Source organism: Schistocerca americana, chromosome 3 (genome assembly GCF_021461395.2).
Source record: "Schistocerca americana isolate TAMUIC-IGC-003095 chromosome 3, iqSchAmer2.1, whole genome shotgun sequence".
NCBI classification, from domain to species: domain Eukaryota; kingdom Metazoa; phylum Arthropoda; class Insecta; order Orthoptera; family Acrididae; genus Schistocerca; species Schistocerca americana.
In genome coordinates this window covers 812,247,139-812,274,864 of record NC_060121.1, presented here as the reverse complement: position 1 = coordinate 812,274,864, position 27,726 = coordinate 812,247,139, and the positions used below count along the sequence as shown (strand labels likewise).

Below are 27,726 nucleotides of genomic sequence, written 5' to 3'. Positions count from 1 at the left end.
CTCTATCTAGTGAAATCTCCCTTTAACAATGCTTAGTGTTAAAAAATTTAAGAAAAATTTATTTCTCCGTCAGGAAGACAAGCATTTTGTGGAGTATAGATTCAGTTTCACCTCAAATTCTTACTGAGAGTGCAACACTTATCCAAAATTGGATCTTGTATCGCACAGTTTATAAATTACACTGAATAAACATAAATCATGTACTGCGGATAATGAAATATACTTATTTTCCATTGCTGTCATGTCCTTCAGTCTGAAGTCTAGTTTGATGCAGCTCTAAACTAGTCTATCCTCTGCACGTCTCTGCAGAAGTATTGCAACCTACATGCATTTGAAACTGCTCTCTGTCTTCATGCCTTCACCTCCCACCACAACCCTTTAAATATGTCATATTTAAATATGTCTGCTTGTGTCTGTATGTGTGGATGGATATGTGCGTGTGTGCGAGTGTATACCTGTCCTTTTTTCCCCCTAAGGTAAGTCTTTCCGCTCCCGGGATTGGAATGACTCCTTACCCTCTCCCTTAAAACCCACTTCCTTTCGTCTTCCCCTCTCTTTCCCTCTTTCCTGACAAGTCGTGTAGTTTCCGAAATGCTCATGCCAAGCCTCTGGACCATCACAATCTGCCCTCTGTCAAACTCAGATTGCACACATTCACCATTCACGGACAACACGCTCACTGATACTACATGTACCGTGCATGTATGACTAGCAGTCATTCCTAGTCAAGTGTCACTGCTAACACCAGGACGAGTTTATATCTGAAGCAGTTTAGTGATCATAATGTTCTGGCTGATCAGTGTATGACACTTCAAAATACTTCTTGCATTCAGTTTTTCACAGTTCTTAAATGATTCAGAAATGTTATCTTAAAACTAATGTCGTACTTCTCTGTGTACGTCAGTGTTACTGTTTCATTTTTTTTTTTTTTGCACAAAATTTCATTGACCAACTCAATAACCATCTTCAGTTGCTGTGAGTTATGCTATTACGTGCACTCACTGTCTGAACTGCAACCAAATTGAAATACTGTTAGTCTCATGCCACTATTTATAGATGACCATAAGATCAACTCTTGCGGGACAAAATGTCCTTTGATTCTCCTTTGGTTTTCACAGTCCATACTGGCATTCTATGAAATGAACATTTTCTCCAGCAATTTCCAGTTCTGGCAGATGTGATGGCCAGTGAGATCCTAATAAAATTAGTGCCATATCTCAGAGCCTAATTTAAAAATGAAACCTCAGTCCCTGTTTATCAGGTTTTCCAATATCTGTATTTCAATAGGCTGCTCAACTAAGCAGTCCCAGAAACTTGGTATTTATACCACAATACTACTCTTATCATATTTCATTTCAATCTGGCTGGAGTCCAGGCAGTGAGTACACACATCAGTAACTCACAGCACCACAAGAAGGCTAAGCTGGTTATCAAAATAGTATGTATAAAATGGAAACAACTGCTCAGCTGAATGCCGGGAGCACATAATCAATCATACCGAGAAAATATGAGCGAGAATAACTCAAAATTGCCAAAGTATGCTAGATTTTAATTTATAATATGGTCATATTCTGTTTGATGAACTGCTGCAGAATTCCAGTGGCACAGCTTTCAATGTATTATTCACCCATGTGCTATACGGTTAGAAGAAGACAAAGCAGAAGAAGAAGACAAAGCAGAAGAAGAAGACAAAGCAGAAGAAGAAGACAAAGCAGAAGAAGAAGACAAAGCAGAAGAAGAAGACAAAGCAGAAGAAGAAGACAAAGCAGAAGAAGAAGACAAAGCAGAAGAAGAAGAAGAAGGAGGAGGAGGAGGAGGAGGAGGAGGAAGAGTAAATGACAAATTGGTAGAAATTATGCAAAGCAATAGGTGTCTGATATTGAGGAAATATGAAAAAAACAGAGAAAAGTGATTGAAGCATGTTCCTGAAAGACACTACCAGGAAGATATTTGTGTGACAAGGTAGACAGCTACTGATACTGCAGAGAATGTATAGTGGCTATGTAACAATATTGAAAGTATTTGCAACATAAATGAAAAGAGCGAGTGCTGTTGACAGTACACTGCACTGCCAACTCTCTATGCCTGTTGAATAAATAGTATCTACAAGATAACTGTTACCTTATTTCATTAACAGCAAAAGAAATGTGTAATGCACATATGCAGCCACAATTACAATATCTGCTGGGCACCTCCAGTAATAAAACAGTAGACCCACAAAGTATCAATTTAGGAAATCTATATAATGAGATTTCATGAAGTGTTTCTTCAACTACGCCAGTCTGCAGTATACTTTCTCTACCCCTGTGATTCTGAAATCCTTCCTCTTTACTTTGGCCCAAACTACGTAACACATTAAATTGCGCTGTTGGATGTGACGTCCGCCAGTTATGCAAAACACCGTTTTTTCTCAGTACCCAAACATTTTTTGTTTTTATTTATTCTGTAATGTGAACATTTTTGCTAAGTGATTATGAAATGAAGTGAATGTTTAGTTCAAACAATAGATTGCTTCTTTTTGTAAATACCTTTACATTTGGTGAGCATGAATTTTCCAGATCACTTGTGTGTTAATTACTACAGGTAGCTTGTCATCTGCAACCAAACGATGTTGATGAGAAAGTTTTTTGCTGGGAGTTAACCTATCTTCTAGAATGTAATTTAGTTTGTCGCGATGTTTTCATGCCTATATTCGTTTTTACTTACATTTCGTGTGGCAAGCACTTTCTCATCAACATCGTTTGGTTGGGGGGAAGGGGGGGGGGGATGCACTATAATCACGTTTCTCCATCTGTGTGATTCAACATCCGCTGTATTCAACTTCAACTGATTTGTAACATGCAGTGATCTTTAAACAGAGTAAAGTGCTGTGCTCAATACTCCTTACATTAATGAGGGAGATGTTGAGTTTCTAAGTGATCTGCCTCACAGGAATGTAACTACTGGATTTAATCAACCCTTCGACGTGGTAAATGTCAAGACAGATGTGCTTGGCCTCCCTGACCTATGGTCATCTCTTACAACTGTTCACCCTACAGCAACTATTGGTGCCAAAGCAGCCTTTATCAGAAGTGGCAATGAAGCAGTCCTTACCACAAACCAGCATAAATAACATTACTGTAGCACATGACACACATGGGGTCAATGACGACAATCAATTATAGGAGGAGTATATAGTTACCAATTTTATTTATTTATTTTTCTGGAAAGAGATGTCAAGACAAAAGGAATTATTATTCTTCTCGGCAAACACCACTAATCTTTAACTTTTCATTTCTAGAATACACCCAACTAGTTTTTTCCCTTACATTGTCAGTAAGATATACTACTACCATTTCATCTTGTTACAGAATTTTCAGGCACTTGTCACTTTCTTTAACTCTCTTTAGATGTCTTGTACATCCCATGACAATGCAAGCCCATTTGAGCACAGACTTTGATGAATTCCATGGAATAACTTTATTTTTAAAACAAGGCTTCCTATTATGCTAGAGGTTTCATCAGTATTTATAGAACTGTCTTTAATTTCTTGTTTATGATACAGCTGACACCTAAATTTCCACTCTGATTTGCTCCTTTGTATTAAAACATATACTCTGATTTTTAATTCTACTTGGATCATTCCATTCTATTTGGCCTCCATTTTTTCACTGAACCACTGATTACCCTACTATATCCAATTTGATATTATTTCACTACTATTCCAATTTCACAAACCTTCCTTGAGACTAAAAAAAATTGTAGCTAAAGAGTAGGATTTCTGAAGAATATGCCATTGACAAGTGCCAGATACAACTAAAATTGAAACAGACAAAGAAACTGTGTTAAGCCAATTTTGAATGGCAAGCGAACAGAGAAAACAGAGACAAATTTAGAAATAAACAAACTTATCATGAATGTAGATTATGAGAATTCATTTAAAAAGACAAAAGTATACCATTTTCCAGGTAAGCAACAAGGACAAACAATGGAAAATCTGGAATGGATTAAAAATAATATGAATTAGTATAAATTGCTACTCATTACATCATAAATGAAGCACTGACAGTCGGACAGGAAAATTAAAAGTACAATTAAAGCCAGATTACACGATCAGTTACAGACCGCACCAGATACTGAAAGAACACACACACACACACACACACACACACACACACAAGAGAGAAAGAGAGAGAGAGAGAGAGAGAGAGAGAGAGAGAGAGAGAGAGATGCCACTGCGGTCTCTGGGCATCTGTCTGCCCCTCAATGCCCATCTCTGTGATGAGTAGCAATCTATCCTAATTCGTCCTCTCTGGGGGACACCACCTTGACAAAGTACTGTCCGTGCGGGTGGAGAGGCTTGCGTATCCGCATCAAGCTGAGGTCTATGCCGAAGGTAGAGGACCTACTGCCAAAATGCCTCTTGCGATGGATCAGACAGAGTGTCGCACAATGTCCCATTGTCCCTATCCACTCCTAGTCCTACCTAACTCCCTGATCACACCCAAGGTGTGATGCGATCCATGCCAAGGGGTGTCACATGGGAAGAGGTGTCATAAATGGAGCCTCAGACATACCGGGCAACCTCCCTGAGTAAGTAGCCTTACACTACACGGGGTATTTGTGGTGTGGACCTTGTACATCCCCAAATCTCGTGGGACCAATATGGACACAACTAAAGAAAGCAAAGAAAAACAAACTGAGGGGCAAATTGAGACCTCAGATATCAAAACATCAGGGTCAGTACCGATGGGAGGCATTCCAACTACTGAATCAGGGTCTAGACCTGAGCCAGAAGTGGGAACTGTAACCAAGAAGCTAGACCAGATTAAGATCAAAGGCTTGTCTGGGGCCCAGAGGAGGAAATTACTCAGGGAACAGAGGAAAAAGGAAGGGAAAGAATGGCTTCCTAAAGACAAGTGGAGGGAATTAAAGGGACTTGAACCTAAGACCCCCAGGAAGAAACTGTCTTAGGTTGAAGGGGATACACAACTCCCCACTATGTCAAAGACAGGTAGCAAGCAGATAAGGGAGGAATCAAAGACTCCCTCCTCCCTGGATAAGCGAGTCCAGAAAAAACTGATGCAAGAAATAGTGAAACAGACATAGTACTGCAGTCTCGATTTTTAGGAGGCTAGGGAGGCTATCCACTGGTGGCCATCACCTCACAGCAGGAGGAATTGGTACAGATGGCCCTCTTTGGAAAGATTGGGGATGACGCTGGCCCAGGACCCAACTTCAGGAGGGTCTATCCAGATCAAGGTGCCCTTATTTTTGTCTGTGAGGGGGTGCACAAGGTGGAATCGCTCAAGGACAAGGTGCCCATGATATCCCCATGGGAAGATGCGAAGCTGCTGGTTAAGACAGCAGCAGAGCTTCTTAAGACTGCAAAGATATCAATATGGGTACCAAAGATCCTTAAGGAAGTCTCTCCTAAGACTCTGTTCAGGAAAATAGGGGCCCAGAACCCAAAAGTCTCGACAGAAGATTGGAGAATGATCAACCAGAAGGTTGCAACAGAAAGACGAACCTTGGAAGTGGAGGTCAGAGAGAAGTCCATGAAGGCGATGCGGGAGCAGGACCTGAAATTGCTTTTAGGTTTCTTGCAGTTCACCATCAGGGTTCTCAAAGACCTCAAAAATGTCAGCAAAACAGAGACTGGAGGTGCTGCAAAATAATCTGCAGCACAGTAAAGGGGCCTTTGCTGCCCTGAGTCGCTGCCTGGTGAAGTAGGAAGTGGATGTGGCCCTGATACAAGAACCCTATTTATATAAAGGGGGTGTATCGGGCCTCAGTGGCACTGGAGGTAAACTGATTTATGCTAGAAACCTAAGAAACTCCAGAATATGCATCTATGTAAGAAATGGAATTTCTTTCACACCAATGATGGATTTCTGCTCTAAGGACTTAGTAACCATTACAATGCAGCAATGTGAGGAAGGTTTCACGAGGGAAATTGTTTTGGCCTCAGCATATCTTCCTTACAAAGACAGCTCTCCTCCCCCTTTGCCATTGGCAAGGAGACCAACTGATGGTTGGATGTGATGCTAATGCCCACAACCTAGTGTGGGGCAGCAAGGACACCAACAGTAGAGGTGAGTACATTCTTGAATCTCTCTTGTCTAACAACTTGGAGGGCCTGAATAGGGGTAATGAACCTACATTCAGGAATAGCAGAAGGGAAGAAATAACTGACATAAACTTTAGTTCCATGATGATGGGCAGTTATGTCAAACAATGGCATGTGGTGTTGGAGCCATCCTCATCTGACCACATGTACATTAAATTCAAGGTTGAAATGGGAATCAGACCAGACCGTGACCTATAGGAATCCCAGAAAACAGACTGGGAGACAAATAGGAGAGACCTTGATTTAGGCTTATAGGAAGTTAAAACTTCGATAAGGAATCCAGTAGAATTTGAGGAAGTAGCAGAGGCTATTACCTCTGCCAAAGTGGCCTCATATCAGGACAACTGCATAATCACCAAGAAGTGCACAAATAGGAGTGCACCTTAGTGGAACATTAACTTGGAAACTCAAAGAAAACAGGTACAAAGACTGTTTAGTAACGGACAATGGACTAAATATCGTGAGGTCCTTGTCAACTACAATCTTGCAATCAAACAAGCCTGGAAGGCATTCTCTGAGGAAGTAGAGAGCACGGCTGCACAAGCCAGACTTGAAAGATTCTCACTAGAGACCAGCCAATCCAGGAGGTATGTTGAGGAAGGAGGATGGGAATATACAGAAACAGCACATGAGATGCTGAAACTGCTCCTCAAAACTCCCTTTCCTCAATATGCTCTGCCAGACAACACAGACCAGAATGTGATCCCAGAGAGACAATGATTCTCAGGCACTCTAAGAGGACTGGGAATCGGCCAAGGAGTGTGTGAACTTTAATAAAATCCAACAGGTGGTGGGAACATTCCAACCATTCAAGTCACCTGGCTCAGATGGAATTTTTTCCATCTCTCCTACAACATGCAGGAGAGAAGCTCATAAGAGTTCTATGCAGGCTATTCAGGGTTAGCCTAGGAGTAGGAATCATTCCCAATGCTTGGAGGGCAGTGAAGGTTGTCTTCATTCAAAAGCCAGGGAGAACTGATCATACCAAGGCTAAGGATATGAGACCAATCAGTCTGTCCTCTTCCATTCTCAAAACATTGGAAAAACTGGTTAATTTATATGATGGAGTTAATATATATGATGGGGAGAGGAGGCTAAGTAGGGCCCCTCTACATTCAAACTAACATGCATATCAACCAGGTAAATCATGTGAGACAGCTCTCCAACTCTTTGGGAAGGTGGAGAAAGCACTTCACTTACAAGAAATAGTCCTCTGCATCTTCCTGGATATCAAGGGGGCCTTCAGTAACACGACCTTCGATTCCATGGTAAGGGCAACAGAGGTGCATGACCTGGGGACCACTACATGTAGGTGGACTAGCGTCATGCTTAGTCGAAGGAAGGTAGAGTCCACCATGATGAATGAAAAGATGGCAATTAACACCACTAGAGGCTGCCCACAAGGAGTAGTTTTGTCACTCTATTGCGAAATCTAGTGGTGAACGGACTCATTGAGGAATTAAATTCTACACAATGCTTCTGCCAAGTATACGCAGGTGACCTTATCATAGTAATACTTGGCAAATTTACTGACACAGTTAGAAATATGGCACAAAGAGGTTTGGACATTGTGCAAAATTGGTGCATTAAACATGATCTGAGGGTTAATCTTAAGAAGACTGTTGTGGTGCCATTTATGAAGAGAGATATTCAACACTCAAGTTGCAATCTAAAGCTCTTCCATGAAACTCTACCTGTGAAGGAGATGGTGAAATCTCTAGGGGGTAACCTTAGATGAGAAAGTAACGTGGACTCCTCGTATTAAGAGTATCTGCTCCAAGGCAAAAAGTACTCTAGTGAGTACTAGAAGAGCTTGTGGCAAAAACTGGGGCCTAAGCCAAAGGGGTACGCATTGGATATACACCACTGTAGTCAGACCTAGGATTTCTTACGGGGCCATTGTGTGGTGGAAGAAGGTAGAACAGCGGGTTGCAGCTAAGGAGCTTGCTAAGGTGCAGAGATTGGCCTGCTTAGCCACAGCAGGTGGAATTAGCAGCACATCAACTGCTGGAATGGAAGCCATGCTGGACATGCTTCCACTACACCTTTGGGTCAAGATGGAGGCAGCAGCTGGGGCACACATACTTAAAACTGGCAAAAACTGGGTCTCATTCGGATATCCAGAATCACATGCTAACATAGTGAGTGAGGTAAATATAGGAATGGCTGGGGAAATGCCTGCTGAATATATAACAACTCCCAACTGCTTCGACAAGCCTTACAATATAATAACTGGAAGCAGGGAGCAGTGGGAAAAAACAGTTTGATACCTTACATGGGACATCGTTTGGTTCACTGATGGGTCAAAAATAGACCAAGGCATTGGGGCAAGGGTGTACGGGGTTCAGTCAAGACTGGAGGACATCATCTCCCTAGGAAAACTGGCCTCAGTATTCCAAGCTGAAATTACTGCAATCAAGGCATGTGTCGAGGAGAATATGCGTAGGTGCTACACAGATCATAGCATCTACATCTATGCAGACAGCCAGGCAGCCCTGAAATCATTGGCAGCTCCTGCAATGAGACTTAAGATTGTTGCAGAATGCCACAGGGCTCTGGTGGAGCTAGGGGGGAAGGAATAGGGTACACCTAGTGTGGGTCCCTGGCCACTCAGGGATCTGTGGCAATGAACAAACCGACAGATTGGCTAGGATGGGGACAACAACTCCATTTATTGGACCGGAACCTGTCCTGACAATCACCAAGGCTATGATCAAATTAGAACTACAGAACTGGCTTAGGAAACAGCACGTAGAATATGGGACCAAGGTCCATAAACAAAAACGTGGTAAGGTAATTATGCCCAAGAAGCTCTGTAATCCTGGGATTGAACAGGAAAGAGATCAAACTCATGACTGGACTGATGACCGGCCATGGGAATTTCAAAAAACACCTACACACAATGGGTATAACAGAAGAGGACCCTAAATGTAGGATCTGTGATGAGGGTGAAGAAACTGCATCACACCTAATCTTCGAATGCATGGCACTGGAGAGTAAAAAATACAGAATCTTCGGGACAACTAGACCTGAAGAAATTGTGTCTAACAAAAAACTGGTAGACAGACTCCTTGCACTATTTAAGGGCATTGGTTGGCTTTACTAGATATACAGGGAGTGATACCGCACAATAAACTTAGTTTTGGTGTGGACAGTGGTGGGTTAGACCTAAGCTGTTTTAGCTTCCCTGTTAAAATCAAATCAATCCTAATTCATATTATAAGCAACAAGTTTAGTATTTTTTGACAATGGTAATTAAACCTGAAAGAGAGCAGACACAATTATTTAACAAAGTTATTCAGTCCAAAGCAAAAAATGTTGCAGATACGGGGAAAAAGAAAAAGAACAGGAAAAACAAAATTCACAAGGAATGAAGTAGCTTTTGAAGAGAATGAGATCCATCCTGTCTGAGATTTTGCCCACCACACCGAGAATAGCTTTTCGTCGCCTTCCTATTCTCTGCACCATCCTTGTCAGACCCTATGCTCCTTCTGGACTCCCCTGCCTACCCTATGGCTCCTATCCCTGTGACCATCCCCTTTGCAAGACTTGCCCTATGCACCCTCTACTACCATCTATTCCAGCCCTGTCACTGACAAAACATATACTATCAAAGGGAGAGCCACCTGTGAAACGACATGTCATATACCAGCTGTTATGTAAACACCGTTCGGCTTTTTACATTGGTGTGACTACCACCCAGTTATCAGTCAGGATGAATGGGCATAGGCAGAGGGTGTATACAGGCAACACATAATATACTGTTGCACAGCATTCTGTACAACATGACGGTTGTGACCTTGGTGCCTGTTTCATCACATGCACTATCTGGATTCTTCCCCCAGACACCAGTTTCTCAGAACTCCGCAGGTGGATATTAGCACTACAACAAGTCCTTGATTCTCGCCACCCACCTGGCCTTAATTTACGTTATTTCCTTCCATCTCAAAATTTGTTAACAGTAACTTCTACTTTATTCACTCCATTTTAGTTTTCTACATCTTTCATTTTCCGACTTGTCTATTTTTCACTAGCCAGTATCACAATGTTGCTCTATTTGCAACAGAACTATGAAATAGCCTAGTGATTGTAGAGGGGAAAGAAAGGTTGAACATTTTCCAAGTTTCAAATTCATAAAAGTAGAACATAATGCACAGTGCAAAGCCCTTACAATAAACTGCACAAAACTCTGAAGTTTCTTTTGGGTGAATAAATACACTAATTTTGATAAGCATGGCATCAAACATTTACATTATTATTTTAAAGAGACCATTTTTATATCAATGACACTGCTCTAGTTGTTTAAATGTTGACATTATTTAGTTTGCAAAATGAAGGAAATGAAGTTTGTCATTGTGCAATTCCACATAAAATATGTCCTGGAGGAACTCTTCAACCATTTATTCAATGGTACGAATAGAACAGCAACCAAATAACCTTATTCATTTGACTTATTTATTCGTTTAAGCAATATCAATCTAATACATCCATTTCACACTTACAACTACTAATCAGAAATGTGTTGAAATTATGTTCAGGATTTCAGATAAAATCTAATTTACAATTTAATACTGTAACATTAAAGTCAAATGAAAGGTTATTTACTGCAGTCTTCACACCAATGCCCGAAACATGCTCTCTAATTAGTGGCAATTTTTCCTTTCTTCAAAATCTGCACATTTTTTATTTTCTAATATTTTACCTTCAGGTGACAATGCTTTGATAGAGTAAGAGTAGAGAAACTTATTTTTTTTAGTTTAAGAAACACAACAACCGGCAAAAAAGTGGCTGGTTGCTGTATTTGTTGAAGTAACATAATTCACAGCAATGGAACTCCACCACCAGTTATATGGATAGATTAATTTTATTTTTTCAACTGGAATAAACCAAAAAATTCAATACAGTGCTATTAGCATGCTATACCAATTTATAGCTTTATTGCTCAGTTATAGTACAAGACATGAAAATAATGAATCTACTGAAGACATACCTGAAAAATCCCACATCAGAACATCAGATAATGATTCATGTACGAAGTAAAAGTTCCCCAGAGCCTGAAAAACAAGATACTTATAAATAACAAAAAACATATATTTAACAGCAGTGACAGGTTCATGGTATGTGCTTACTGTGAAATGTTCCGCAGATGAGTAATCTTCATCAAGATAAACTCTCACACGATCAAATAAGCGCAGTTCTTCACTTGACATAAGCAACCTGAAACAATGTAACAAGATGACAAGCCTGTTATGTGCGGAACACCACACAAACTAGGCAAATTACATCACTGGGAACTTCATCTGGAATGCTTTATTGGGGGAAAAAAATTTAAAAAGTAGATTAGCATATTTTATAACTAATTAAAATCTTTAAACAAATTCAAGTAATAGCAACAATAATTAGTAGTTGGTTACACAGCAAAAATATGTGTTTATTCTTTAAGTTTCCTGCAGTATAGATAATATACAAAGTTTTATATACTGAGCATGGTTAACGGATTTTTTTTTTTAATGTTTTGTTTAAGCACATTTTCATTACCTTCATCATGTGCTAATGAGCACAGAGATCATGTGTGTCCACTTCTTAACTTTAAACCTCAATAAAGAAAATGATATATTCTCATTATTTCAGCTCCAACAAGCTACTTCACTGATTTTGACCTTACACAATACAGGGGATGTGCAAAATAATGTGAACACCTGTACTTACTTGGGAAAGATTTATTAACCCCATCTGCCCACAATACAACTGCAATTCTTCTAGGAATACTGGCATGAAGTGGAATGTTATACAACTCTTCAATCAGAACCTCTTCTAACTCCTATAGTGACGAGGGATGCGGAAATCTGCTCCATAGTTTGCGCTTGAATACCGCACGCAAGGGTTCGATGATGTTCAAATCCGCGAACTGTGCTGGCCAGGGAAGATGCCGTAGTTCAGTTGCATGCTCCTCATACTAGGATTGTACTGTCCTGGCCGTGTGAATGGTTGCATTATCGACCTGAAGTATGGCGTAATTGGTGGGGAACAACATCTGAATCATGGGGTGCACCTGATCACCTAAAATATTCGCATAATTGTTGGCTTTAAGAAGGCCTCTGACCAGCAGAATACCATGATATGGCTGCCCACACCACCACACTTTTATTTCCACGCTTAACCGTTGGCATCAAGCAATCAGGATTGTAGGCTTCTTTTGGTGTTCTTCGTACAAAAACCCTGCCGTTGTTGGAAATAACGAAAATGTTGACCCGTTGGACCTTATGACGTGTTTCCACTGATCAGCCATCCAGGATTTATGCTCCTGACACCACGTTTTACACTTTTTTGCATTGGTTGTCATCACTAATGGTTTCGGTATAGCAGCTCGTCCATAAATAATCCCTTTATAGAGTTCTCAGTGGACACTGTTGATAGAGACAGGTCCTCTAAGATGACTACTGAGCTCTTCAGTCACTTCAGCCACTATAGTTTTGTGTTGTTTTGACAGAATTAGTGTTAGCCTATGATGATCTCTTTTATTTAGTTTTGATCTGCACCGACTATTACATTTACATGATGATTTCTTTCCATGATTTGTGTATGCTGTCACAACTGTTGAAACAGTTGCTCTTGGAACATTCAACAAGTTGGCTGTCTTTGTTACTGATGCTCCAGCTAATCAGGCCCACACAATCTGCCTTCTTTGGAACTGTGTTAGGTCTTTCATTGCACACCAGCCTCAGCCTCTGAATGCAAAAGCAAAGTGTGGACTACTCGTAAACAACCTGCACTGGTGCCTAGTCTGTACTGAACACACACAGTCCAGCAGGGCACATGCCTTACCTGTGTTGTTGACCATCAAACAACCATTCAATTACTATCACTGTTCACATTATTTTCCCTATACCCCCCCCCCCCCCCCCACACACACACACACACACACAGCAAAGTGTCTCTGAAGGTAATGCATATTATAGCTTGTGCCAGTTTTTTCAATTCTGTTACCTGCTCAGATGGCTGAGCATGCTAGTGCTCTGCTTCCAGGATATGAAGTGGCAAGCCTGTCCTGGACTGAATCTGCCTTGCAGATTAAGGATGAGGGCTGGTGACTCAGTCAGTCTGGATGTGGTTTTTAGGGAGCTTCTCACATCCAACTACATTAATCTGGTACCCACAACCCACTTCAGATACACACTATGCAAACATTTTAAAACCATTCTCACACTTGAGTAAGAGATTTACCCTACACACACACACAGATGGCATCCACAATTTCCATTCTGAAGGGAGGGAGGGGGGAGGGGGGGGGGAAGGGGGCGTCAGAAGGCATTCAGCCTCCAACTACTACATCAGCAAAACCCATATAACAATGCTGACCCCATAGCGGAATGAGGAAAGGCAAAATAATAAAAATAATAATAAGCAACAGCAGGAGGAGGAGGAGGAGGAGAAACATCATTTTCAATTCTATGTAGAACTGAAACCATATGCCACTATTAATTTGTTAAGTAGACATAATTATGAGTATTCCTCTTGCAATTTTCCACCTACTGAACCTTCTACAATGGTTGGTCTTGCATTCACCAGTAAACTTCTTTGTAAGAAAACATCCAGCTGCAGCAATATCACATCCCAAAATCATCAACTCCTGTCACTCCTCTGCTCCAATTGTCCATCTTTCACACCATAACAGGAAAAAATTCCCAATAAAAGCCTTAAGTTGTTTCCTTAAACCCATGGTTTTTTACAGTCTCTGTCACACACAGGTTTATTCTGCTTGTAAGATCTTCCAGGCTGTTTTACAGGAGTCATAATGACAGAGCCACTTCTTTGTGATTGAGACTGAAATACAATAAAATTATTCCTTCAACCTGCATTCATCTCTCAGCTTACTACTGAGATACACAACTCTATGTTCTTCAGTTGCTGTCCTCCTGGAACTATATCTGTCTTGTATTGTGTTTCCTCACAAGAAGTGCCATTGGTTTCTCTTTATTCATTTTCAGGCTATATTCAAGGCTAAGAATAACCTCAATTAACTTTAAGATTCCTGTGGGTCTCCTTTACTTTCAGCAAATCCTGAAATATGTAACCTTTCCCACATCTCTCAGACTTTCTTCTTACTAGGTATTAACTTTTTTTATTTACTGCATACCCTGAACAATGTGAGTGGAAGTAATAACTCTCCGATGAGTCCTCCTCTTACCAGTGTATCTTGCCAGCATTTGCCAAATTTCACAACTGCTATCTCATCTTTGTGCAGATCCCATATTAACTTTTAGTCTTTATACAACACATCAGTATCTTTCAATACCTGAAGCTTCTCTCAATTCATTCTGACAATTGCTTTCTGAACGTATAGAACCATTTTTCTGTGTTTGATGTGAGAGCATCCTTTTTAGGATGCCACTTATCATTGGTATGCATACCTTCAACTGCCTAAAATTCTTGTAATTAAGTTCTTATTATTAAAATTCTTCTTATTACGATTTTTGAGGCAAGTCTAAGTGCTCAGTACTGCTCACATTTTTGTGCTGACGGCATTTTCAGTTGAGGTATGATTACTTATCTCTTAAAATACTTTGGCAGTACAACACTTTCATAAATTCTATGCCCAAGTTCGTACAGTGTATTCATCACATTAGCATGAAAGTATTCAATCAACTGTATTGTTAGGTAATAACTGCAGGTGCCCTCTTACCTTCCATGATCTTAACTGTCTGGTCAAGTTCTGCTGTCAAAAGATCACCTCTTTGATCTTTCAGATTCACAGACTTATGGTTTCTAACATGTCGTGTCGGATGATGCCACAATATAATTTCTGTAAGTAACTCTTCCATTTCAAGTCCACACCAATACAATTTATTGCTTTCAATCAGGAGTCCACGGAAACAAATTTTTGTATGTCCAAAAATCAGTTTACTAACTTGTAAGCTAGCCATGAATTTTTTCACGACAGATTTGTTGCACGAAACTGTCTGCTCTGCACTTGCTGTATTAATGATGTCCCGAATGCATGAACCAAGCGAATATGATTTTATGGTATGGTCATGTGAGATGGGCCTTCAGTAGGTTCTTCAGAAGTTAAGGAATTTTTCTCTAATTTGGAAGAAGCACTTCATCTCAACAAGTAACTAGATAAACAGGATCAACTGCTTTTGTTACAATGTATTTACAAGATATAAGAATTTTTCAGACATATAATAGGCATTCTTTCTATCACCACACGCTGGCAATATACGACATACTAAGACCACAGTCTACAGGGAATGGCTAAGAGTTTTACTCATACTTTTCACGAAAGGAAGCCTTCCTAGCCTTCCAAAACCCCAAACCTCTTCTCTGGTTCACTTTCAATAAATCTTCATGATCTGGACTCGTGGGTAAGATGGCCTCGGCATGTGAGTGCATCTGTGGATCTGTACTCTAGTTCGAGAAAGGATTTTTCCAAAGCTAGCACGTTTTATTTCTCATTTGTTTGTGCCTGTCGACAACTCGTCACTTTTGCAATTTGGTGAGTGGTCTCCTTTACTCCTAAATTATTTTCAAGAACATTCATAGTTTGACTGATGAAACCTCTGCAAAATGCCAACTGCACATAAATATAGGCAGAGTTTCAATAAACTGCTTGTTGCAAAGCCATGTTATGTTCCTCAGAAATCAAAAGTTCATATAAAATCATTTCCTTTCACCTAATGAAACAATGTTTCTAAGAATGTGACAAAACTTGATCAATATTTACAAACAGCAACATAATAAAGAAAAAGTAACATTCAGGTGTCACATGAAAAGCTCATTTGCAACAACTGTAGAATACTTTTGTTGCCCATTTTTAAATTCAATTTGTTTTTCGTCTATTTTGTTCTAATTCATAGTGCAACAATAGCCACATATTTATTTCCCTTCTCTATCGTTCCAAGAAAGAAATCTATGACTATAAACCCTGAGACTTTTCTGCGTACTTTAGAATATCACAATTTTATCGGTTTTGACTGTCGAGGGTTCAGTAACATTTTTTTGAAGACGTATTCTGAATACCAGTACAGGTACAATAAGGAAGTTGTATAACTTGGAGGAACTATTAATTACTAAATGGATAGATTACTACTCACTATATAGTAGAGCTGCTGAGTCGCAGATAGGAACAACAAAATGATTGTCAAACAAGTAAGCTTTTGGCCAAAAAGGCCTTCATCAAAATTAAACTATACACACACACACACACACACACACACACACACACACACACACACACACACACACACACACAGAGAGACGACCACAGTCTTTGACTACTGACGCCTGGCTAAGCAGCGGTGCATGTTGAGAGAAGCAATCTGGATGGTGACGGTAAGGAGAGGCTGGGGTGGGGAGGGGAGGGATAGCATAGTAGAGGTTAGGGATGGTAAAGTGCTGCTTGTGAGATAATACAGAGACAAAGTGGAGAGATGGTAGAGCAGCTTGGTGCAGTCAGTAGGTTGGACATAGGGGCCAGTGGAAAAGGAGAGAAGTAAAAGCCTGTGGACACAAAGGTGGAATAGAGGCTGTGTAGTGCTGCAGTGTGACAGGAAAGAGGATAGGTGGGTGTAGAACAATGATAAATGAACATTGAGGCTAGGAGGGCTATGAGAATGTAGTATATATTGCAGGGAGAGTTCCCATGTGCACAATTCAGAAAAGCTGGTGTTGGTAAGAAGGATACAGATGGCACAGGCTGTGAAGCAATCCTTAAAATGGTGAACACTGTGCTGGGCAGTGTGCTCAGTAACTAGATGGTCCAGCTGTTCCTTGGCCACAGTTTGTCAGTATACATTCATTTGGACAGACATCTCATTGATTGTCATGCCCATGTAGAACACAGCACAGTGCTTGCAGCTTAGCTTGTAGATCACAGGACTGATTTCACAGGTAGCCGTGCCTCTGGTGGGACAGGTGATGCTTGTGACCAGACTGAAGCAGGTGATGGTGGAAAGATGTATGGCACAGATTTTGCATCTAGCTCTATTACAGGGTTTGAGCCACGAACAAGGGGTTGCAAGTAGGGGTTGTGTGGGGATGGACGAGGATATAATAATGTAGGTTGGTGGGAGTGGCATACCACTGTGGGAGGGGTGAGAATAATAGTGGGTAGGACAGTCCTCATGTCAGGGCATGATGACAGGTAGCCAAAATCCTGGTGGAAACTGTGATTCAGTTGCTCCAGTCCTGGGTGGTACTAAGCCACGAGGGGAATGCTCCTCTGTTGCTGGATGGTGGGACTTCGAGATGTAGGGGGTGACTGGAGAGGTATGGCAGGAGAGATCTGTTTCTGTACAAAGTTGGGAGGGTAATTACATTCTATGAACGCCTCAGTGAAACCCTTCGTGTATTTTGAGAGGGACTGCTCTTCACTACAGATGTGACGGCCATGGGTGGGCAGGCCGAATGGAAGATTCTTCTTGGAATGGAACGGGTGGCAGCTGCCGAAGTGGGGGTATTGCTGGTGGTTAGTAAGAGTTATACAGTCAGAGGTACTGATGTGTCCATTTTTTGAGGTGGAGGTCAACATTGAGGAAGGTGGTTTTTTGGGTTGAGAAGGATCAGATGAAGCGAGTGGGGGAGACGGTGTTGAGGTTCAGGAGAAATTTGGATAGGTTACCCTCACCCACAATCCAGATCATGAAAATGTCATCAATTAATCTGAATCAGGTGAGGTGGTTAGGATTCTGGGGGTGGTTAGAAAGGACTCCTCAAAATGGCTCGTGAACGGGGTGGCAAAGGGTTATGGCATGGGGGTGCTCATTACCTCAGAATTGTTTGTATGTGATGCCTTCACAGGAGAAGTAATTGTGGGTGAGGATACGGTTGGTCATGACAACTTGGAAGGAAGGGTAGGTTTGGAATCTGCCAGGCTTTGAGAAAGGTAGTGTTCAATAGCAGCAAGGTCATGGGCATTTGGGATGTTAGTGTAAAAGGAGGCGACATCAATAGTGATGAAAAGGGCACTATGGGATAAATGAGCAGGAACTGTTGAGAGTAGGTGGAGGAAATGGTTGTTATCTTTTATATATGAGGGTAGGTCGAGGTGATAGGGTGGTAGAGGTGAGTAGAGAGATGGACTCGCTGCGGTGGGCCTACGGATTTGAGGAGAGACTGTAGATCCTGCAGGATTTCTCGAATGCAGTCATTGTGGCAGGGTTTGTAGGTGGATGAACCAGAAAGGAGGTGGAGCCCTTCCGTCAGGTACTCTTTGCACTTCAAAACAGTGGTGGATCCTTTGTCAACAGGCATGATTATAAGGTCAGGATCAATTTTTAGCTGGTGGATTGCAGTTCTTTCTGGAGATGTATGGTTAACGTGCAAGTTGGGCGATCTGGGGAATAAAAGTGAGGCAAGGTTCGAGGTTAAGAAATTCTGGAAAGTTAGCAGGTGGTGATTTGGGGGCAGTGGGGGTGGATCACAGTTGGATAAAGGAGTGAACTCAGTTAGGTTCAACACTGGTCCTTGGTTGAGTCTGATTGGCACAGTTGGTGGCAAAAGAAGTGTTTCTGCTTTAAAAAGACCAGAGAAGGAGACAAAGTCCTTAACACGTCCTGCAAGACTGAATTTGGTAGTGGGGCAAAAGGTGAGGCCTTTTTAAGGGACTGCTAATTATGTCAGGCTAAGGCTTTTGAGTAAAGGTTCATGACTGTATTTCAGGTACATTGAAGACCTGGGTTCTGTTTATTTGTGCTATGGAGTGTTTGTGGGTTGGGTAAATGTAGTATGTCTGTGAGGCAGGGTTTGCCAGCTTTGATGGAATGTGGGGGAGGCTGTTGTACAAGTAGTGATAGTGTATACCAAGGCGGGAGAAGGAAGTTATCAGGTTGGAGAGTACTTTGAGGTAGCACTGCGCATGCTACTCTAGTTTCTGTAGGGCAAGAGCTTCAATGTGTGATACGGGATCCAGGAATCTGTGATTGCAAAGCAGGAGAATTTTACAGGTGGAGAGGAGGTATTGCAAGGAGGTTTGAGCCTGACTGAATGTTTTACAGGACAATGTCAGTGAGGGTTAAGGACTGGCACAATCTGAACAGGTGGAAGTCATTGTGGAAGGAAAAGTTGCAGCCGGAGGTATGTAGTTTGATGGTAAGCCATTTTGGAGGATTCCATGAGCCAAGCAATGAACAAATCCAGGGTGTGACAATGGACACCCACATGGCATCATCCTATGCAAACTTATTCAAGGGAGTCCTTTCTAATTGCCCAGAATCCTAAACTGCTCAACTGGTTCAGATTTACTGATATCTTCGTGATCTGGATCAAGTGCAAGGGCACCCTATTCACATTTCTCCAGAACTTCAACCCCTTTTCCCTCATTCACTTTACCTGGTCCTCCTCAACCCAACAAGCCACCTTCCTTGCTGTTGACCTCCACCTCAAAGACGACTACATCAGTACCTCTGTCCACATCAGACCTACCAACCATCAGCAATACCTACACTTTGATGGCTGCCACCTGTTCCAGACCACGAAGTCCCTTCCATACAGCCTAGCCACCTGTGCCATCCCAACTGTAGCAGCGAAGAGCCCCCTTCAAATATACCAAGGGTCTCACTGAAGCATTCACAGAATGTAATTACCCTCTCAACCTTGTACAGAAACAGATCTCCCATGCCTTATCTCTCCAGTCACCCCCCCCCCCCCCTCCTCCTCCTCCCAAAGTCCCATTGTCCAGCCACAGAGGAGCATTTCCCTTATGACTCAGTACCACCCAGGAATGAAGCAACTGAATAACATTCTCTGCCAGGGTTTCGACTACCTCTCACCGTGCAATGAAATGGGGAATGTCCTCCCTTCCACAGTGATATTCTGCCATCCACCAAACCTACATTATGTCCTTGTCCATCCCTTCACAACCCCTGCTCCCAACCCCTTGGCTCATAGCTCACATCCCTGTAACAGACCTAGATGCAAGACCTGTCCCAAACATCCTCCCACCACCATGCAATCCAGTCTGGTCATATGCATCACCTATCCCATTAGAGGCAGGGTTACAAACGAAACCAGTCTTGTGATCTACAAGCTAAGCTTCAAGCACGGTACTGCATTCTACATGGGCATGACAATCGACAAGCTGTCTGTCGACATGAATGGCCACCAACAAACTGACCAAGACACAGCTAGACCATCCAGTTGCTGAGTACACTGCCCAAAACTATGTTCTCCATTTTAATGACTGCTTCACAGCCTGTGCCATCTGTATCCTTCCTACCAACATCAGCTTTTCTGAACTGCTCAGATAGGAAGTCTCCCCACAGTATATCCTGTGTGTCTGAGACCCTCCTGGTCTCAACTTTCATTAGTCATTGTCCTACACCCGCCTATCCCCGTCCCTGTTCACACTCCAGCACTACACAGCCCTCTATTCCACTTATGCACCCAGAGCCTTTACTTCTCTGTATGTTCCCACAAGCAGCACTTCACCGTCCCCCACCCTTCCCCTTCCCATCCCAGCCTCCTCCTTACCTTTACCACCCAGAATGCTTCTCCCATCTCTTGCACTGCTGTTTGCAGTCTGGCCTTAGCAGCCAGATACTGTGTGTGTGTGAGCGGGGGAGGGGGGGGGGGGGGGCATGTGTGCATGTTGTCTAATTCCAATGAAGGCCTTTTTGGGCAAAAGCTTGATTGTTTGACAGTCTTTTGGTTGTGCCTACCTGCAACTCCATCTCTGCTATATGGATGTTGTAATCAATCCTTTTCATAATACTGCATTATTCAGTCCTGGATTTTCCATTGTTTGAACTATTAATTACGATTTATTAATTTTATTCTAAATAGATACCTACCTCACGAAGTATTCAACATGTTTCATGCTACGTTCATAATTTTTTCCACCAACTTCCTGACAATGTAATGCAATGAATTTTGGATCTAGTCGACTTACTGTCTGTAAATTGAAGAAAACCAGTACACATGAAATTAACAATCCTTTGAGAGAATCATATCCATTAATGCAATTGAAAAAGTAAATACATTCATGTTTGCACAAAACTGTAATACAGCTGACATTTAAGCAGTGAAAAGCAAATCCATTTAGATAATTATATGATATTGACAATCAGAACAAATAATTAAAACAGAATAAAGTTAAAAAACCAAGATTTGAAATTTTATGTGAAATATTCAAGTTACTGAATTTCTAAATTCAATGACATGTCGTGTCAGGAAGTGACACATAAACAGATAATAATAAGTATTGCTTTGAGAGTTGTTGATTATATTTAGGATACCCAAGGAACTCAACAGCATGGTTATAAGTTACTTTACCTAAATAACCAATGAGCCAACAGAAAAATTTTACCAATACCACAGTCGGGTCAAGAGCTGTGACTGTCGCAAGAACTGTGTTACAGAGAAAAATTAACTCAGACCACCAATACAAGTAGTTGCAGAATATGCACATGTAAAGGTACAAGCATCGAGAGGAAGTGCACAGCTGTATGTCCCACCGGGACAAGAGCTGAGATGGAAGATGTACACCATGACTGGCACACTAATATCTGTTATTCTAGCAGCACAAAATAATATAGTTCCATTTAGAAAATGTTGATGGCTGTCTCTCGGTGATAAATAAAGTTGCAAGCACAACTGTGTTTCATGAAGCCCAGGTAACTGTTCACCTAGGTGAAAACATATCAAAAATGTCTTTAATGGGTGAAAAGTAATTTAAGGCGAAAAAATTAGGTATCTCACTCAGTAAACTGGACTAAAGGGGATACTTTCAATGGGGCAGACTGTGAGATGGGTGGGCAAGAAAATGTGAGGGAAAAAGACCTCCCAATGCATGTCTTAGTGTAACTGCAGCTGTTCTCACTGTTTTCAAATTATTAAGAAGGAGATGAATGTTGGGGTTGTAGAAAAAAGTGTCCTGTATAGGGATGTTATGGACTTAAATATATCTTAAGCACACAATAAAACGGTTTTTGGCTGAATTGTTTAAGGGTAGAATAACTACTTCTACAAGGAGAGTATCAGGACGACTCAAAGCAGAAATCTACAGTCCCAAGACTGACTCTACTGTGGTGCACAGGGCCTAGTAGTCCTCAACCATTGTTGCCAACTCATGAGCGACACACCCATGGTCCAACTGGTTAAAATAAATGACTGGTAAAATTTTACTAGAACTTTCTGATCTGGTCCCCAAGAGCTATTTTCAAGGAAGCACAGTTTAATTTCTGCATAGGCAGGACTTTATCTGCTTTATGAGGAGTAACCCCGAATTATGGGCCCATACCCACATTTACCAACCAGCTGTTTGAAGATGAGACACTGTTGATTGTAGAGACATAGAACAACAATACGTTCAGTCCCACAACAATGACAATTCTGTTTCTAGCAAATGTGAAGGCAGGAGTACTCAAGATCAAACCCTATGCAACTCTCTTTTACTGAAAATGTTGATTGCTAAGAGCTGTACCAACTCTACCTCTGAAATATCACTGGAGTAAGAAATTTTTATTAAAAGTTGATAGATTGCCTCAGAAGAACCATCCGTTTAATGCAACTAAGATACATGTAACTTTCAGGAAAGACCTCTACACCAGGTGTAGAAGGGGGGGATGTCTTCCTGAAACCATACCAATTTTGAAAGGGGGTTGGTTATGGATCTAAATTTCAAAAACCACACTGAAAGAAAATCTCATTTCCACACAACAAACTCTGTGTCAGACCATCCACTCCAGATATTTGCATAGCACAGCTGTTAAACTGTTTAGTCTGTAGCTGTCTATACTGTGAGGTTTTTACCATTTGTCAATTTGGTATAATGTCAAATCTTGTTAAATATCTTCAGAACTCTGTTAGTCACTAAGGTGGTGAAGTAATTTCACATTGCACAAGTGCAGTGTTGAATTCCCAGTTTCTGAAAGTGTGTTATAGGTCTATTTCTCAAATATTAAAAGACAGAATTACTTGGTTCTATTAAAATTCAGTGTTGGATAAAAACTGGTGTGAAAATGGTCTGATGCTAATACTTTGGCACAATGCCTCGCTAGTAATTTCATTATTTCGAAATGATTAATATGGAGTATTCTTCGGTCTAAAACTCCACGTATTCCGGCTGGAAAATAATGTCCACTGATACATCGCAGCTTTGCCATACCTGGGCATCTGTTCTGTGTGTTCATTGAAGCAACACAGTCCTACTTCAACTGTTTCATGGAATTGTACTTATGTTTGTAATCATTTTATATAAAACTAGATTATAGACAGAGGGCTACATCATCTGACATTGTAATGCTCTCCCTCTGTTTCTGTTTGCCTCAGCTATTCCCATGGTGTAGGCCTGAAAGAAGTCCGGAAGAGCAATGGTCTGTATTACGCTTTGAGTGGCTAATGGTTCTGTATTATACACTGACTAGGTAATCACTTTGGTGATTCTTGCACTGATTCACCAATGTTTTTTCCTTGGGTTATCATGATATAGGCTTCAGAGGAGTGTTCTTCCCAACTGGCTTTTGGTAGAGACCATCTCAGTAGTGCATCCAGGGGGTCTCTAACATGGTATCGATAAAATGATTGGGTAATGACTGCTGGATTTGCCATTTGTGACAGTACGCCATTTGGACACCGAGTAATGTCAGCCCATGAACACACACTATTTCTGACATCTGTGGGAGTGCGGTCGCCAGTGTGCACTGGCAGAGCCAAGCCGTCAGACATCACATGCAAGAAGAGAGTTCACAGCTCAGCTCGCAGATGGCAACATTCATCATGTGCTTCTAAACAGCATTATGTTGATAGTGGTATTTATTGAGGTAGAAGAATACAAGGTGACTGAGTTTAGGTCAGCATGTGGTCTTCTGTATGTACTATGAAAAGATGCAACTGCCTAACGGCCAATTCAAAATTACATTCACAATTCTGTCAAAATTATGAAAAAAGAAAACAGCGAGTCAAACCCGAAATAAGGGACCAGGCTTTAATTAGCCAAAAAGGTGATAGAAGTAAGCAAAGACCTCAATACTGTTCAGAACCTAAGGAAAAGCCAGACTGACTAAGACTTAACAATGGGATCAGTCGAGTCAGAGAAGAGAGGAGGGGGGGAGGGGAGGAACTGCAACAATCAACAGTATGGATCTGCTGAAATTTCGTTTGTTGAGATCAAATACTACACAAAATTGTGTGTGTGTGTGTGTGTGTGTGTGTGTGTGTGTGTGTGTTAATTCCTAAGGGACCAAACTGCTGAGGTCATCCATCGGTCCCTAGACTTACATGCTACTAAAACTAACTTATGCTAAGAACAACACACCCACCCATGCCCAAGGGAGAACTCTAACCTCCAGCAGGATGTGCCGCGCAATCAGTGACATGGCGCCTCTAACCGCGCGGCCACTCCACGTGGTTCAATGGTATTCCATAACGTTCATAACGTTTGGGTTGCAGCCAGATAGCATCTACTATTGCCGTACTATTTTGGCTGAAAACCAAGCAGCCATCTTCAGGTGAGTGAATAAGGCTGAATGGTTGTCAGCCAAAGTATAATGAGGAGATGTTGACATTAATTAGTTGCAAGGTTGTAACTCACCAAATACTAATTACGCAGGGAAAATGTCAAGAATCACATTACTGCAATTATGTTCTTAATAGAAACCTATATATCACACCAATGCCAATGAGAATGTACAGTTCTATAAAGAAACACTGGAAAATTATACAGAAGTCCTGACTCTCACAAATGTTAGATGTTTGCTTTGGAGCTGATACATACAAAAGTTACTAACGAAGAAAATTAATTTTTTGAATGAATCTGTGATCATAACAAATTTTTGCAGATACACTAAGTGATCAAAAGTATCCGGACACCTGGTTGAAAATGACTTACAAGTTCGTGGTGCCCTCCACCGGTAATGCTAGAACTCAATATGGTGTTGGCCCACCCTTAGCCTTGACAACAGCTTCCACTCTCCCAGGCATATGTTCAATCAGGTGCTGGAAGGTTTCTTGAGGAATGACAGCACATTCTTCACAGAGTGCAGCACTGAGAAGAGGTATTGATGTCAGTCGGTGAGACCTGGTACAAAGCCGGCGTTCCAAAACACAAAGTTGTTCTATAGGACTCAGATCAGGACTCTGTGCAGGCCAGTCCATTACAAGGATTTGTTGTCATGTAACCACTCCGCCACAGGTCATGCATTATGAACAGGTGTTCGATCGTGTTGAAAGATGCAATCGCCATCCCTGAATTGCTTTTCAACAGTGGGAAGCAAGAAGGTGCTTAAAACACCAATGTGGGCCTTTGCTGTGATGGTGCAAGTGCCCTCCATGAAAAACATGACCACACCACAACACCACTGCCTCCAGATTTTACTGTTGGCACTAGACATTCTGGCAGATGACGTTCACCAGGCATTTGCCATACTCACACCCTGCCATCGGATCGCCACATTGTTTACTGTGATTCGTCACTCCACGCAACATTTCTCCATTGCTCAATCGTCCAATGTTTACGCTCTTTACACCAAGCGAGGTGTCATTTGGCATTTACCGGCGTGATGTGTGGCTTATGAGCAGCTGCTCAACCATGAAATCCAAGTCCTCTCATCTCCCGCCTAACTGTCATAGTACTTGCAGTGGATTCTGATGCAGTTTGGATTTCCTGTGTGATGGTCTGGATAGACGTCTGCCTATTACACATTACGACCCTCTTCAACTGTTGGTGGTCTCTCTCAGTCAACAGACGAGGTCGGCTTGTACGCTTTTGTGCTGTACGTGTCCCTTCATGTTTCCACTTCACTATCACATCAGAAATGGTGGACCTAGGGATGTTTAGCAGTGTGGAAATCTTGTGTACAGGAGTATGACACAAGTGACACCCAATCACCTGACCACATTCTAAGTCTATGAGTTCTGTGGAGCATCCCATTCTGCTCTCTCTCACGATGTCTAATGACTACTAGGTCACTGATATGGAGTACCTGGCAGTAGGTGGCAGCACAATGCACCTAACATGAAAAAGTATGGTTTTGGGGGTGTCCAGATACTTTTTATCACATAGTGTATCTACAGCACCTGATTTATTATTTTTATTTATTACTTTACACATGTCTCAGCTACAACAAGGAGAAGAGATATAGAAGTGATGCAGTTTATTGCACAGGTGCACCCAATAGTTAAGAAACAGAAGTTACACAAAATATAAAAAGAAAAATCAAAAACTATTCTCATATAAAATATATTCACTAAGGCATTGTATCTACAATCATAAAATCTTACAAAAATACATCACTTATAAAATACTTTCAAAACAAGTCATCTACTTACTGATAAAAATTCTTCAATCCAAATTTTGAGCATTACTGTTGGCTGAAAGAAAAGAGAAAAGATTCAGTCAAATATAAGCTCACAGTTAATACATAACTAACTGCTGTTTCTTTTCCTTCTTCTTTTGTAATTGACATTACACAATTTGCTATAGGTTAAATCAACTATCTACCTCCAAACCATATTATGAAAAGGAAAGTTGCTTCTTACCATCTAGCAGAGGTGCTGAGTCACAGATGGTCACAACAAAAAGATTGTCAGCTTTTGGACAGTAAGGCCTTTGTCAAAAAGCTATAGTGGCTTGGCTTCAGTTGGCCAAGACTGCAGTTGTGCATGTGTGTGTGTGTGTGTGTGTGTGTGTGTGTCTTTATTTGTGACAGTCTTTTTGTTGTGACTAAGCATCTCCACTATATGGTGAGTAGCAACTTTCCTTTTCATAATACTGTTACATTCCACCCTGGATTTTCCATTGTTTGATTTTTACCTCCAAACTGTATTTTACAGAAACTGCCTTCCTTAGACTTAAATACATATTTAAGTACATTTATCTTACAAAATTAATTTGTATTTACTTAAATTGGAAGGAAAAATATTAAATTATAGAAAGACACAAGATTTAAGTCATATAAATATAAAGAGGATTAAGAAATCACTTTCATTGAAGCTTTCCAGTTTCCTACTAGTCAACTACTTACAGCTCCATACTCATCCTTTTAACTAAATCCTCCTCCTGGAGGGAAGGGAGGGGGGGGGGGGGGGGTGTCAGTGATACTGACAACCTGATAGCTGTGCCATAGTTGCAATCAGAGCAGAGAGGTATCTGTGGATAGGCCAGACTAACATGGTTCTAGAGAAGGGACAGCAGCCTTTTCTGTAGTTGCGGGGGCAACAGTCTGGATGATTTAACTAGCTTAATGGTGATGACACCTCCTTGGGTAAAGTATTCCATATGTAAAATAATCAGCCATTTGGATCTCCAGGAAAGGACTACCCACAGATATCATCACCAGGAGGAACAAAACTGGTGTGTCAGTGCCGGGAATGTCAGACCCAGTAATTGGGTGGGTAGATTACGGAACTGAAAAAAGGAAATGGATAAATTCAAATAAGATATGGAGGGAATTAGTGAATTATTGTGGCAGTGAGAACAGGACTTCTGGTCAGGTCAGTATAGAGTTACCAACACAAAAAGAAATACAAATAATGTAGGAATAGACCTAATCATGAATAAGGAAGTAGGAATGTGAGTAAGCTACTACGAATACCATTGTGAACACATTATCATAGACAAAACACACAAAGTCAACACCCACTACAGTAGTACAAGATCATATGCCAATAGATCTGTAATG

At 41.3% G+C, this 27,726-nt stretch overlaps 1 protein-coding gene across 6 annotated transcripts in view; it reads right to left on the bottom strand.

The window, feature by feature from the left end:
* Nucleotides 1-27,726, bottom strand: part of LOC124607083 (inositol polyphosphate-5-phosphatase A) — a 323,688-nt gene that overhangs the window by 212,493 nt on the left and 83,469 nt on the right. For all 6 annotated transcript variants that reach the window (XM_047139269.1, XM_047139272.1, XM_047139265.1 and 3 more), the window contains 4 exons: nucleotides 26,375-26,416; nucleotides 20,899-20,999; nucleotides 11,239-11,326; nucleotides 11,100-11,163 (listed from right to left, as the gene is read on the bottom strand). In XM_047139269.1, the coding sequence (XP_046995225.1) occupies nucleotides 11,100-11,163; nucleotides 11,239-11,326; nucleotides 20,899-20,999; nucleotides 26,375-26,416 (295 nt within the window). The remainder of the gene's footprint in view (nucleotides 1-11,099; nucleotides 11,164-11,238; nucleotides 11,327-20,898; nucleotides 21,000-26,374; nucleotides 26,417-27,726) is intronic.